The following is a 14,333-nucleotide window of genomic DNA, read 5'->3' as shown; positions in this document are numbered from 1 at the left end:
GAGTAGACTGCCAGTCCTAAACCTAGTTTCTGTGCATTAATGTCAGAAGTCAGGTTTTATGCAGGCTCAATATTTCCCTGAAAACCAAACATGGTCACAACTGGAGTCTCTAGCACAACTGTAGGTGCAATGTTTTTCACTAAACTGCATTTGTCACTATTTGTAAGGCTAGAATGTTGGAAGGAACAGTAAAGATAGTTTGCACAGGTTTACATGTTACTGCATGAACTCCCATTTTTACTTTATGTGTTACCTATATAAATGAAGTGATGTGTGTGTGTGTGCATATTATCCCATATGATATGACTAAAGCCATTAGTGTGTCCTCAAGAAAATTATATATTCTGCTGTGTATTGACTTAGCTGAGTTATGTTGCAGAGCAAAAAGATCCCAGGACTGAAATTAATCCTTTTCTTCAGTTAGGATACGTATTGTGAGTGGCTCAACTACACATTCCTGGTTTCTGACCTAAGAATTGAATGAGAATTGTATTTAATCCTTGACGAAGGAAACCACTTTAATTGATATTACAGTAAATAAATTGTTCTAAAACCTGACTATGTAGGATGTGGCACTGATCTTTCTGACAGAGAACAGCTACAATAAGTATGTGACTTTGCAGTTTCTAACAGACATTGAGTTATGTGCTTTTCAGGGATTTTATGATAGTCACTCAGCTTCCTTTGAGGACCATTGAAATTCAGCATGCACTCATTCTTGGCTAAAGCTCTGCATACAGGTTACACACATTAATGTGAATCACTTGAAGAGCTAGGATGGAATGCAAACTGGATGGAGGAGGAAAATGAATTCCCAGAGATAGAGGGTTTCTAGGGCAGTGGTTTCCAAACTTTTTTCTCAGGCAACCCACCAAATGCAGAGTGTCTTTTTTTGTGATCCACCATTACATATATGCACCCTCCACCCCAACACCATAACCCTAATCCCGTCCAGTGCAGAGGCCAGGTTCTGAGGGGGATGGACCTTGGAGAGCAAGCCCACCCTACACTTACTCTGCAACAGCATCTCCTGTCCTGCAGGGCTGGGCCCTTCTCCCCACTCCAGGCATTGCAACCCTGATGCAAGGGTTCACAGCATCACTCAGGTCAGGCCCAGCCACCCCTCTGTCATGATGGAGGGGGGCCAGGCTGAATTTAACTGAGTTGCATGGTGACCTGGCGCATGGGGTTCAATGCTACTCACTCAGATCTGGTGGAAAGGCAGCCATGCTAAACCTGAGTGACACTGCGACTCTGGACACCAGGTCACAACACTCGGAGGAGGAAGGATGGGACATGCCACTGCAGGGTGACTGCATGGCAGACTTCCTCTCTACTCCCACCCCACCCTGCCTGGAGCATCCCCTCTGCACTGGGCCAGGAGAATTGTATGTATGCTAGGCCAGGGCTCAGATTCATCAGGCCCTGGATGTGGCAACCTATCTAGAACCTTCCTGTGACACATTGGTAGGTTGGGACCCACCATTTGGTAAACAGCTGTTCTAGGGTCTTCAAATAAAAAACAGCACTTGAAGGCAAAAGAGAAGGTCCTTAATATATCACCTCAGAGAACTTTACTTCCCTTTACTATCATACCTACATACAAAATATAGAAAAAAGTTAGTCCTGATCCTCCTTGGACTAAAACACATTTGATTTCTTCACAATCACAATAAACCCCTAGAATTGTAATGGTCTCTGTGGCAGAAAGCCCACAGAGCTAATCTTCAACATCCCACACAACAAGAGTGTCGGGAGTAAGGTATATACCCAACAGGGAGAAACACTGCGAGTGTGAGAAAAAGACTAAGAGCTACAGTATTTGTAGAAAGGCACCTCTCAAATTACTGATGTAAATTAAGGGAGCAATTGAAACATATAAAAATAAATATGCATACAAATTAGCACTATACAACTTAATTTATACCAGTGATGCTTTCAATAACTAAATATTTAGTGCTAGATTCTGCCACCCTTACACACATTGAGGAGTATCTCACTGCATGAGTAGGGACATTAGTAATGAGCTATGGAATTAGGTCACTGGTTCAGATTTGATCCAGAGTGCTAGGGAACCATGGTGAAAGTGATCTGGGGCCAATTTGAACTTGTGACCTATGATGGCTTCTCTTTGACATTCCAAATGCACCCTAATGCATATTAGTATCTAGGCATCAAAATCGAAAACTGGAGGTGAAATTCTGGCCCACTGAAATCTGTGGGAGTTTTGTGTAGCCAGGATTTCACGCCAAGGGTAGGAGGACGGGGGAGAAGGATCTGCACTTTTAACATGGAAAAACAGCATTGCGTGCCCCATAACCTCAGTCGTGCAGAACACAACGCCATCCACAGCCTCAGGAACAACTCTGACATCATAATCAAAAAGGCTGACAAAGAAGGTGCTGTCATCATCCTGAATAGGTCGGAATATGAACGAGAGGCTGCTAGGCAGCTCTCTAACTCCACATTCTACAGGCCATTACCCTCTGATCCCACTGAGGGTTACCAAAAGAAACTACACCATCGGCTCAAGAAACTCACTGAAAAAGCACAAGTACAAATTTGCACAGACACACCTCTAGAACCCCGACCAGGGGTATTCTATCTGCTACCCAAGATCCATAAACCTGGAAATCCTGGAAACCCCATCATCTTAGGCATTGGCATCCTGACAGCAGGATTGTCTGGCTATGTAGACTCCCTCCTCAGGCCCTATGCTACCAGCACTACCAGCTATCTTCGAGACACCACTGACTTCCTGAGGAAACTACAATCCATTGGTGATCTTCCACAAAACACCATCCTGGCCACTATGGATGTAGAAGCTCTCTACACCAACATTCCACACAAAGATGGACTACAAGCCATCAGGAACAGTATCCCCAATAATGTCATGGCAAACCTGGTGGCTGAACTTTGTGACTTTGTCCTCACCCACAATTATTTCACATTTGGGAGCAATGTATATCTTCAAGTCAGTGGCACTGCTATGGGTACCCGCATGGCCCCACAGTATGCCAACAGGCTTGAATAAAGACGGGGAGTGGATGGGTCATTACACAAATTAAAAACTATTTTCCCAGGCTAATTTTCCCCCTATTGTTACTCACACCTTCTTGTCAACTGTTTGAAATGGGCCATCCTGATTATCACTACAAAAGTTTTTTTTCTCCTGCTGATAATAGCCCACCTTAATTGATTTGTCTCGTTAGAGTTGGTATGGCAACCCCCATCTTTTCATGTTCTCTGTATAGATATATCTTCCTACTGTATTTTCCACTCCATGCATCTGATGAAGTTGGGTTTAGCCCACGAAAGCTTTTGACCAGATAAATTTGTTAGCCTCGAAGGTGCCACTAGTACTCCTCGTTCTTTTTGCTGATACAGACTAACACAGCTACCACTCTGAAACTTTTAACATGTGTAGTCTATTACTCCTCCCTCAATACAACCACAAGTTGCTCCTTCATAGCACCCATTTCTATGGCCTTTCTATATAAAGTACAATGCTGCTCCTAATCACAAGAACACATGCTGGAAAAGAGATGGGGATGGGGTTTTAAATGGGCGTCTGAGGAGAGACAGAATGAAGTGTGATCCCCAGCATGAAAGCAAGGTGCTTAGCTACATGTACCCTTTGGCCTTCGTCCTCCTACCAGTCAGGAAAAACTTAGCAGTTACACAGTAGTACAGTCATTTATCCAGGGCTGGGTTGCCCTGATCTCTCTGCCTTGCTCATCCCATTTCCTCACATGTACATGTGCAACACTGGTGTTATGCAAGAACACACCCATAGTGCATGTGGATACACTCACACTTACTACTTTGATTAGCTACACTGTTCAAAAAGCCCTCTGCTTTCCCAAGTATTATACATAAATTAAATATTCTGATCCCTTAAAAAGCAATTAAATTTTACTGTCAAGTAATTTGCAAATCCAAACAGCAAATGTACAAAAAATAATTAGCATAGTAAGAAATCAGTTATTTCTAAGCTCATAAGCCCTTTTAATTAAAATCACAATATTTTTAATTGCCAATGGGGATATTTTGTTTACAATAGAGAACATTTCTAAGTTTTAATTTAAGATTCACTCTAATATTGCGATAATTGAGAATTTCCCTCCAGGGGGCAACAGTATCCATCAAACAAAATAATGGGCTCCCCATCTCCACCACAGGATTATCATGCATGGAAACATACCTTCCTGGAATACAGGCAAGGAAAATTAACCTGCATCAGCTCTGACAAGTCTCATGAGGACACACACTGAGAGAAACATTGCCATTCATTTTGAAAGGAGAATTTTTAAAATAATCTATTTAAAATAATTGTACTCATACAAACAATACATCACTTCTAATCTAGTATATATAATTGCTGCACATTGTAAACCTTTAGATATATCGGGGTTTTATAATCTAACAAATATCTTAAAATTGTACCTTGTTCGTGGCTAAATGTACTACAAACTCATCCAGCAATATCTAAATGATTTAAGAATACTACTTAATTGGGGGAATGGATGACTCAAAGTCATGGCAATGGGTATAGAGCCTTCCACAACTAGCTTGCCAGTATGAAGTTGTCCAGATGTAAAACTATAGAATGTGCATACATGATGTAGGCATTTTTGAAAATAGGACTTGTTTAGTGACCTTGGGGAAATGAGTTTTGGTCTTGGTCCAGTTATGAATGGATAAGTGTCCTCAATTTTGCCACAGTGGAAAATCTTATAAGAGAAGCTAGTTATTATTATGAAATATTTGTATTACAATTACACCCAGGGGCATCAGCCAGGATCAGGGTCCCATTTCCCTAAAATCTAAAAAGACAAATGACACAAGAAAGGGTTAGAAATACTATCAAATATATACAATTTCATATAGATATACATTTGGAATTTTTAAAAAATCTTATGATAGTTAAAAGAAAAGGAGGACTTGTGGCACCTTAGAGACTAACCAATTTATTTCAGCATGAGCTTTCGTGAGCTACAGCTCACTTCATCGGATGCATACTGTGGAAACTGCAGAAGACATTATATACACAGAGACCATGAAACAATACCTCCTCCCACCCCACTCTCCTGCTGGTAATAGCTCATCTAAAGTGATCATCAAGTTGGGCCATTTCCAGCACAAATCCAGGTTTTCTCACCCTCCTCCCCCCTGCCACACAAACTCACTCTCCTGCTGGTAATAGCCCATCCAAAGTGACCACTCTCTTTATTTCCAGGAGAAAGGAAGAGAGGAGAAGAAACAGTCTGTGAGGTAGAAGCAGGGGCGTAGCCATGAGAGGGACTGGGAGGGCCGTGGCCCACCCACTTATCATCCATGCCCAGCACCCCAGCCCCAGATCTGCTCTGGCCCCAGCACTTGCCCCAGTCTACCCAACTGCCAGGCGCTCCTGCTGGGAAGTGGGGTTGGGATACGGAGGCTTTCACCCCGCCTGCCCGGCGCTCCTGACAGGGAGTGGGGTTGAGGTGAAGGGGCTGCCCAGTTCTCCAGTCGGGAAGTGGGATTGGGGTGTGGGGGCTTGCTCCGCTCCGCCTACCTGGCACTCCTTCTGGGGCTGGGCAGACAGAGAAGGGCAAGCCCCCATGCCCTAACCGCATGCCCCGGCTGGAGCGCCAGATGGACAGGCGGAGTGGGGCAAGCCCCCATGCCCTGACCCCACTTCCAGGCTGGAACACCGGTGGGGCAGGTGGAGTGGAGCAAGCCCCCATGGGAGCGCCAGGCAGGCAGAGCGAGAGAAGGTGCAGGAGTGCCAATTTTTTCTGGGGCCGTAGATTAGCCCAGTGGCTAATTCACCACTGGGAGGAGGGTGAGTGAGTGGACAGATGGTGGCGGTAGAGGAGATCTTCAAAAAAGGTAGGCCTGCCACCTGGGGGAGCCAGGGCGGGTGTGGTGCAGTGGGATCTGGAAGGGAGCCGAGAGCCATGCACGGTGGAGAGCAGCTAGGTGCATGCCTGGGACCCTGAGGAGCCTCTGGCCAGAAGGTCCATCCGTCGCCCCCACAAGGCTGGCTGCAGGGGATGGGGGAGGCCAGCCTCCTGTCCTTCCTTCCCTCCTGTAATTGCCCACCCACCTGAGGTTGGGGCCCAACCAAATATCCCGTGCTGGCTACACCACTGGATAGAAGAAGATCCAAGAGAGGATGCACTCATAGAAGCCAAGGATTAAATCTTCTCAGAAACTTAACTGTGCTCTTCTCTGTAAATATGATCCGTGCAGAACCAGACTGAGGCACATTGGAATCAAAACCATATTGGCCATTTATTCTGTGAAATGTTCTACTCTGCTAAATCATGCCTGATTATCTTTATTCCAGTTCATTTAATTGTTGACAGGTTAAGTTCCCTGGATCCAGAGATGATAAATAGACTGGCCAAGTTTTCATAAAAAGAAGTATTTGGGAATCAAATATTAAAAAACTGGCTTGTAGCATTTCTGAACTTCTATACCCTAAGATTAAAACAGTTTTTGAAACCTACTTAAATTAGATGATTAAGAAACAAGGTAAAGTCACAGTCAGCAACTGATTGCCATATTTAGGAATACAACTCAGTAGAATTTTGGAAAGGATAATGGAAACAAATAAGTCATCTGAAATTGTATGGATTAAGAAATACATATTTGGGATTAGCTAAAAGCTTTGAGGTAGCTTTTTTGCACCAATTTAAACTACTTGAGTTGGAAGAGGAGAATATAATTTGCTATAAACAACAGGGATTGACTTAGCTCTGTCCTGTCCTGCAGTGCATGCCTGCATATATCACACATCAGTTGTCATAACAGCATGAATTCTTCTTGCCTCAAAGTGGACTGTTAATGTGGGTTTTCCACCTGATGTTCATCAATACAACATGCCCAATCATCTTTGCAGCTTGTTTAAGTGATTCTCTGCTGAATCTATAACAGTGGAAGATTTGTTGAAAGTTCAGAGCCCTGTCTCCTCCAGAGCTGTCCAGTTATATCATTGTTTATAAATTCTTATTCTTATTTATTATTAACAGGATTTAATCCTGATTACTCAGACTTCCTTATTCAATAATAATATGATTGTTTCATCTGATAATAAAAAATTTCTTACCTGATCATTTCCTTCTGGGTGTGTCTCCTTCATAGAATCAGGAAGCATCTGAAATCTGTTTCTTAGCAACCTTCTTCAGTAAGCCTTACCTCTTTCTTCAGCTCCCTGGTGAGTGCTTCCAAAGCTGTACTCATGAGTTCTTCAGACACAGCTGTTCATTATCGTCCATCTTTTTGGACAGAAACAATGGGAACATGTCAGATTTTCACAGCCTTAGATATATATTCTTAAATATATTAACAATTGTGACATCATTAAAATGATAAATCATAGAAGATGGCACAAAATTTGTTGAGGAATTTATGGATTGTGTCTGAAAGTCAAATGCACCCTAAGTACAGAATACTGGATGATATTGACAATGACTTATGGGCTGCAGTTTTGCTACAGATTAATGATGGTGATGGGCAAACCTCAGAAGTTTTTGAAGGTTTACTTTGGTAAAAGGTTCTCAAAGTGTACTTACTTCTCTGAACCTACAGGGACCCTTCTCACCGGGATGCACAAAGTTAACACACTGCCCTATTGAATCACTCATGCATGCTGATGCAATTGTTTTCAGTAATTGTGATCTGTTGATCAGCTCCATGCATCAATTAAAAAATGTGTTGTATATTTGCAAATAATGTATGTGTTTTACATATTGCATGAATTATATCAAGAAACTGGCCCCTTTCAAATGCTATAGTTCACACACAAAGAAGACATATGACACTGTATCACAAATATGAAACATACCTGTCCTTTCCACACAGTTCTGGAACACTACAATAGTTCATGCCTCGCACCATGAACACCTCTCTGGTCTCCATCTCTCACTTAAATTTAAAAATGAGTCGCACCGTGTTTTAAAAGTAAGCATTTTACAAAACACTAAATATTAGTAAAGCTGACTCATTTAGTGAATTTATAGCAGGGCAGGAAACCAGTCTGAACTGAACAAAGGACTTTCCACAGGAAATTTATGCTAGTAAAGGTCCATTCACTCATTACCTCCTGTAAAAAGGGTTTAAGATAGACAATAGGCTGCTCATTAAACAGACCAAGTGTGCATTTCATTGTTTGTATAGTCATTGAAATGCACTGCACTCACTCTGTTCCCTGGCACTTCTCCCCGTTAAGCGGGTGTGCTATTTACCAGCTGATCAGTTCATCTAGATATAACTATATTCCACTAGAAATGTCAAAATTCTGCATACATCTTTCAACACACTTTGTTAACTAACACGTTTATACCCCCTCTGAGTAGTTGCACCACCCAGCATGCTCAAAAGTAGTTTTTAGGCCCTCATCCCAGTCTAACTCCAAGTTTTCATAGATTCCAAGGCCAAAAGGGACCACTGGGATCCTCTAGTCTGATCTCCTGTGTTACACAGGCCATAGAACCTCCCACAAAAAACTTGTCAGACATATCTTTTGGTTTTGCTGTTCCAGAGGAAGAAGGAGGACTTAAAGGGACACCTGGAATTCCTCTGCCACAGGAGAATCCCCCAAGTAAAGCTTGTTCTGTGCCCCCACTCCTCAGCAACTCTGTGTAGTGTGGATGTTGGGGCAGGCAGAGACATGGGTTTGTGTGGCTGGAATGCACTATACTTTGGCAGTCCTGAATGGCTGAAATGGCTCCTAAGCGTCTATTACAAATCAGAGTAACTTAAAGCAGCCCAGTGCTAGAGGCTGCCCCCAAGGTTGGGGACAGAAAAGTCCCAGTGGAGTTTTAGAGCACCTGAGGATTCAGTTCTTAGCGTCATCTGATTTTCAGCGAGTGGTAAAGATTAGAGATATATTGATGTAAAATCTTCCTACTTCTAATAGCACTTCTGTACTTTGCCTTAATAGAAAACACACATATCTGTGGGAAGCATTTAACTTGTGTGTGGCTTGGGGAGAAGCAAACATGAAAAACCTGTCCTTTCTAATCAGGCTGTACAGCTGAAAACAATCATTATACTGGTTTCAGAGGGGTAGCCATGTCAGTCTGTACCATCTTTTCATGTTCTGTATATTTCTACCTGCTTACTGTATTTTTCACTCCATGCATCTGATAAAGTGGGTTATAGCCCACTAAAGCTTTTGCCCAAATAAATTTGTGAGTCTGTAAGGTGCGACAAGGACTCTCTTGTTGTTTTAATCATTATATTGTGTTTGCTTCTGTATACTAGTCCTACTCCCACTAAACATCCAGTCCTACTTCCACTAAAGTCCCTGATGAAACTCTCGCTGAGTTGAATAGAAGCAGAAGCAAGTCCCAAGTGAATAGGTGAAGTGCGTCCAAAAATGTCATTTATTTGATCTGGTATGCCTCGTGATACACATCTGCTGTGCTCTTGATCTAGTAAAAGATACTTCCTTACCAACCTTGTCCTGGGATAATATCAGGTTACATCATCCCATCACATGACATGATGTAACACAGTAATACATGACACACTATAAACAGATGCTGTGTCAATCAGTTAAAGGAAACACCATCTTGTTTGGAAAACAGATGGCTGGCCATGTAGACTTGCACCTACAGAGAGGACAGCAGATATTTCACAACTGGAAGATCTCCAGAGAGCGATATTGACTTGTAGTGGGACGTTAATTACAAGTCTGTCACTCTCACAGCATTTACTTTCTCTGTGATGCCCCTTTCAAAATTACAGATCTTTGTGATCAAGTATTAATTTCCTCCACTTACAGTGTTTCTGACCCCAAGCCGTGAGAGGAGGGTTTTGAGGAGTTATTTGGCTCTCAAATACAGCAAAAGAACACTTGGTGGCACTCATTCAACATCATTTTTGCCTCTCCCCCCACCATTGAGGCTTCTGTGGGAATCTGAGAATTAGTTTTTATTTGATGATTCCAGATAGTTGAGACATGTAAATCATTCTCCTTAAATTAAATTAATGCCAGTATTTTGTCACTGTGGACCAAATCCTGAAGTCTCTACTCAGCTTTCAATCAACTCTTATTCAAGTCAGCTTAAACAGAAGGAATTTTGCCCCTGTATTGAGTAAAAGATGAGTAAGGACTTCAGGATTTGGCCATATAATAATGATATAGTAAAGTAATATTTGGCTAGTGCTTGCAAATTGTGTAGAACAACATTAAACATTTCCATGCATAAAATGCTTTGAAATCTCTTTTAATATTGCACCTGGTATTTCACGCCCCCCTTCCATCACTCCATTTAATTGTTTTGTTGCCCTCCGTCAGTTTCTCTTTGCCTAGACTCCATCCTGTCTTGACCACAGTTGCAACATGAACCCTGATGCTGAAGGAGCAATTAAGATTGACTTCCAAAATTTCACACCACCAATGGCCATATTTCCTAAATAATAGTTGTATCCCAACCAACATCATGCATCTCAGAGTGCTTCTCCCTACCCAGGAATACCATACCCTGATAAAAACATAGGATAGCAAGTAAATGCCAAGGCACTACTCACACTGGAACAATTGAAAAGGAGGAAGAGAATTGTGCCTCATCAATATACTGAGGATATCCCAAGCTATGCCTGTGGGTGACTCCCCTTTGTGGGCTTGTATGCATATTGAACTATTTGGAAAACAAATGGGATTCAGCATCCTATAGGGATTTAATGAGCATTTGCCCATAACTACTCCAAAAACCCTCTTATTCCAGGAATGAGTACAGCCACTCATGAACTAAGACTCCACCAAGGACCATAGCTTCATCATGTCAGAGACTGTTCAAAGATCTCACAATCAGCAAGGAAATTCTTTACTGACCTTTACAAGCAGGACACCATCACATTAGCAAGGCATGATATGATGCCATGAGATAGTCTAAAATCTGATTGAAGAGGGTGGGGTTTAAAGCTCAAGTCCAGATGTCCCTGGAACTCTTCATTTATTATATTCTCAATATAACACATAGCGCACAAAACAAGGAAGTTTGAAACAGATCAGTAGTTACTAGTAGGTGTTCATATTGAGAAAGGGTTTCAGGTAATTGAGCGAAGCTAAGCATAGAAGGCATCCTGCCTTCAGAAAACTGATCCACATGTGATCTGAAGTCACTTCACTTCATGTAACTTGGTCACTGTGTGGCTCACCACTGGCTCTGCATCTATTAAGCATTTATTCCTTTCTCAACAGTTATTGCCCTTGTTCACCTTAAAAATCGTCACGAGCTGCCCACTGGAGCTTGTAGGTTCTTTGAACCAAGTGCACATTTAGCTTGCTGTGTATTTGACTAGCTATGCCTGCATGCACTCTGCATCTATGTTTAGATGTAAACCCATAGACTTAAGGAAATGTTCCACTGCAGATGTTCACTATACTGTTTTAAAATAGCCAATTTCTTTTCAAACCAAACGATACAGTGGTTCTCCAAGAGACAGTGTCCTATGCCCAAACCAAGTTTCAAACGTCAGAGGTTTTTGCAAAGACACCACAAAGAAAATTTTAGCCAAAACTGTGAATGTCTTGGAAAGTTAAAAGTGTGTGACAGCAGACTTTCCAATAATGGAAATTGTTTTAAGAGCTTAAATATAGCGAGTGCTGTAAAGCACCTGCTACATAGCAATAAAAAGAAAAGAGACAAATATAATGTATTGAAAGGCACAATGTATATTTTACTACAACTATGGAGACAAATATTATGAAAATGTGCTTCCCATATCAACGGAATACACAGTTACACCTGTATTGTACACAGTTCACTTGCAATAATCAAATAACCTTTCACAAAAAAGGACTAAACCATGAGTCATGAAGGGCAGTGCCTCAATGAACAGCTTTGATGAGCTTTCCCCTCACAAGAAGGTGGGGCCCTTTTGTACATGAGCTCCCATTGTCATCAGCGGTTTGTATAAAGAATTTAAATTACATCATGCTTTATTGTGGATGTTATGAATTTTGCTAAAGATTAATGACTGAGGGATGATGGCCAGATGCAAACCAATACCACAGTAGCTAAAAGATTTTCTTAATATTAAGGAGGCAGGTAACTGCAATGAGCTCCCCGATAGATGGCACTGCTGGGATAAGTTATTTTGTGACCCAGTGTGCAAATCAGCTCCAAGAACAGACTGTTAGGACATACCTTGTATATAGTTATAGACTTCACCATCAGAATGCTGGCATTTTCCAGACTCTCAGCCAAACAATTGCTTAGTGAGATATACACAGCTTATGTCTCCACAATTTCCAAAGGGTTAAAAAGGGCTTAATAACTTGGAGCGTGGGATGCGTTTGTGCTATATTTGGGGAAAGTGCTGAAAAGTAGGTCAGGTGCCACAAGAGTAGCCAGACAGGCTACTGGAAGGGGGAAATCAGCTGTTCTAGGCATTGTAAGTTTAGGCCTGGGCAGTTGCTATGTAAGTAGGAACCCTAAGCCTTCAAACAGAGTAGACCCTCTTACTGTAACTTAATGAGTCTTTTTCATAATTTGCTCTTTGTCATTAGTAGTCGCTGACGTAGCAGTGACAGTTTGGTAGATCTACCTCTCTGTACACATCTGGACTTTTACGGAGACCCACTCAAGGAATTGGAAAAACAGGCACTTAAAATGACAAGTGAAGCACAGTTTAAAGCCCTACATGCACCACAACTTTTAGCTGGTTTTATAAGCAGCTCATGACGTGCTTGGCTCTACACACTGTTTATGTCAACAAACAACTCAGTTAATAGCAGGTTAGTAACTGTGGCTGCCAGCCACGTGCATAGGTTGGCACATGGGTATCTTCCTTTAACTAGGCAAGCACAAGGCAAGGCCAGCTCAAGCACATTTAATTGGCACTAGTTTAATTGGAGCCCCCTCCGAAGCAGCATTCAGTGTCCCCAATGCAGGAAAGATGGGGGAAAGCCAGAAAGCAAGAAGAGACCTTTTCCATCCGAGACACCAACAAGTTTCACAGACTGTCTAAATCAGATCTAAAGTTTGGGATCCCTTACTTCTGCCTGTATAACTAATTTGGCCAGTCCTCCTTCCTCCGATCTCTCTGTGCAGTAGAACATCCCCGTATGTTTTTCCCCACCTGCTGCTTGCTGTGTTTATTTTCCACACTATCTCATCTGCTGAAACCCTGTGGGATTGCCGTCCAGATGACCCCCAGACACACTTACATAAACATGATTAGGCAGTGTGGCAAGTGCAGATATGTAAACATGACTGACAAATGGGTGTGTTCTGCAAAAAGCTTCTGTTTGGACACAACTTAATCATGTTGCAGTGGAGTCAGATGAGAGTGTCATTAACTGGTTACAAAACCACGGCTATACTGGCAGGGCATGAATTGAGTTTTTAAGTGTTATTTGTATAAAGTTCAAAAGCTCGATAAATTGTTTTGGACGAGAGGCCCAGGTTTTCTTGAATAACCAGAGAGAGAGCAAACCCTGGGGGACACATTTTGGAACATTGGTACCTCTATTGTGCCTTAAGATCCCGTGTCTGCACCCACCAGGGTTGACATTAGAGTGGCCACTCATCCATCCCAGAATACTGGACATTCCAGTTCTTCTGGGAACAGTGTGCATTCGCCCCCACCTGCGTGACCCCACCCCTGCCAGTCTTGTATGCACAATGTGTGCAAGATCACAGCACAGGAGGAAGCCACTATGAAGAGTACCCTGTCCTGCCCTCTTCAGCATGATGATGCGAGGTCAAATCCTGGGAGATGCCACTTTGAAGAGTGCACCACCCCACCCCTAACAGCATGACCTCACATGCATGGTCATGCCAGCTGAGCCAAGGCAGCGCACTCTTCAAAATGGCATCCTCCAGCTTATACTGTACAAAATCATATCTGATTTTGTCTCAGTACCAGATGGGGGACAAATCTTAAAAAAGCAGGACTTGTCCCATTTAAAACCAGGTGAATGGCCTGCCTAGATGATGCACAACTCACTAACAGAATTACCAAATGGAATTTCAGAGTTACAGACATGTTAGTCTGTCTTTGCAAAAAGAAAAAGAGTACTTGTGGCACCTTAGAGACTAACCAATTTATTTGAGCATGAGCTTTTGTGAGCTACAGCTCACTTCATTGGATGCATACCGTGGAAACTGCAGTAGACATTATATACACACAGAGACCATGAAACAATACCCCCTCCCACCCCACTGTCCTGCTGGTAATAGCTTATCTAAAGTGATCATCAAGTTGGGCCATTTCCAGCACAAATCCAGGTTTTCTCACCCTCCGCCCCCAGCAGGACAGTGGGGTGGGAGGGGGTATTGTTTCATGGTCTCTGTGTGTATATAATGTCTACTGCAGTTTCCACAGTA

General features: G+C 42.4%; 1 protein-coding gene across 1 annotated transcript in view; it reads right to left on the bottom strand.

The window, feature by feature from the left end:
* Positions 1-7,258, bottom strand: part of LOC140911581 (tubulin polymerization-promoting protein family member 2) — a 31,586-nt gene extending 24,328 nt beyond the window's left edge. The window contains exon 1 of the mRNA XM_073344899.2: positions 7,097-7,258. Coding sequence (XP_073201000.1) covers positions 7,097-7,104 — 8 coding nt within the window. The 5' untranslated portion in view covers positions 7,105-7,258. The remainder of the gene's footprint in view (positions 1-7,096) is intronic.
* Positions 7,259-14,333: the final 7,075 nt, after the last annotated feature.

Source organism: Lepidochelys kempii, chromosome 5 (genome assembly GCF_965140285.1).
Source record: "Lepidochelys kempii isolate rLepKem1 chromosome 5, rLepKem1.hap1, whole genome shotgun sequence".
NCBI classification, from domain to species: domain Eukaryota; kingdom Metazoa; phylum Chordata; order Testudines; family Cheloniidae; genus Lepidochelys; species Lepidochelys kempii.
This window is presented reverse-complemented; position numbering and strand designations above follow the sequence as displayed.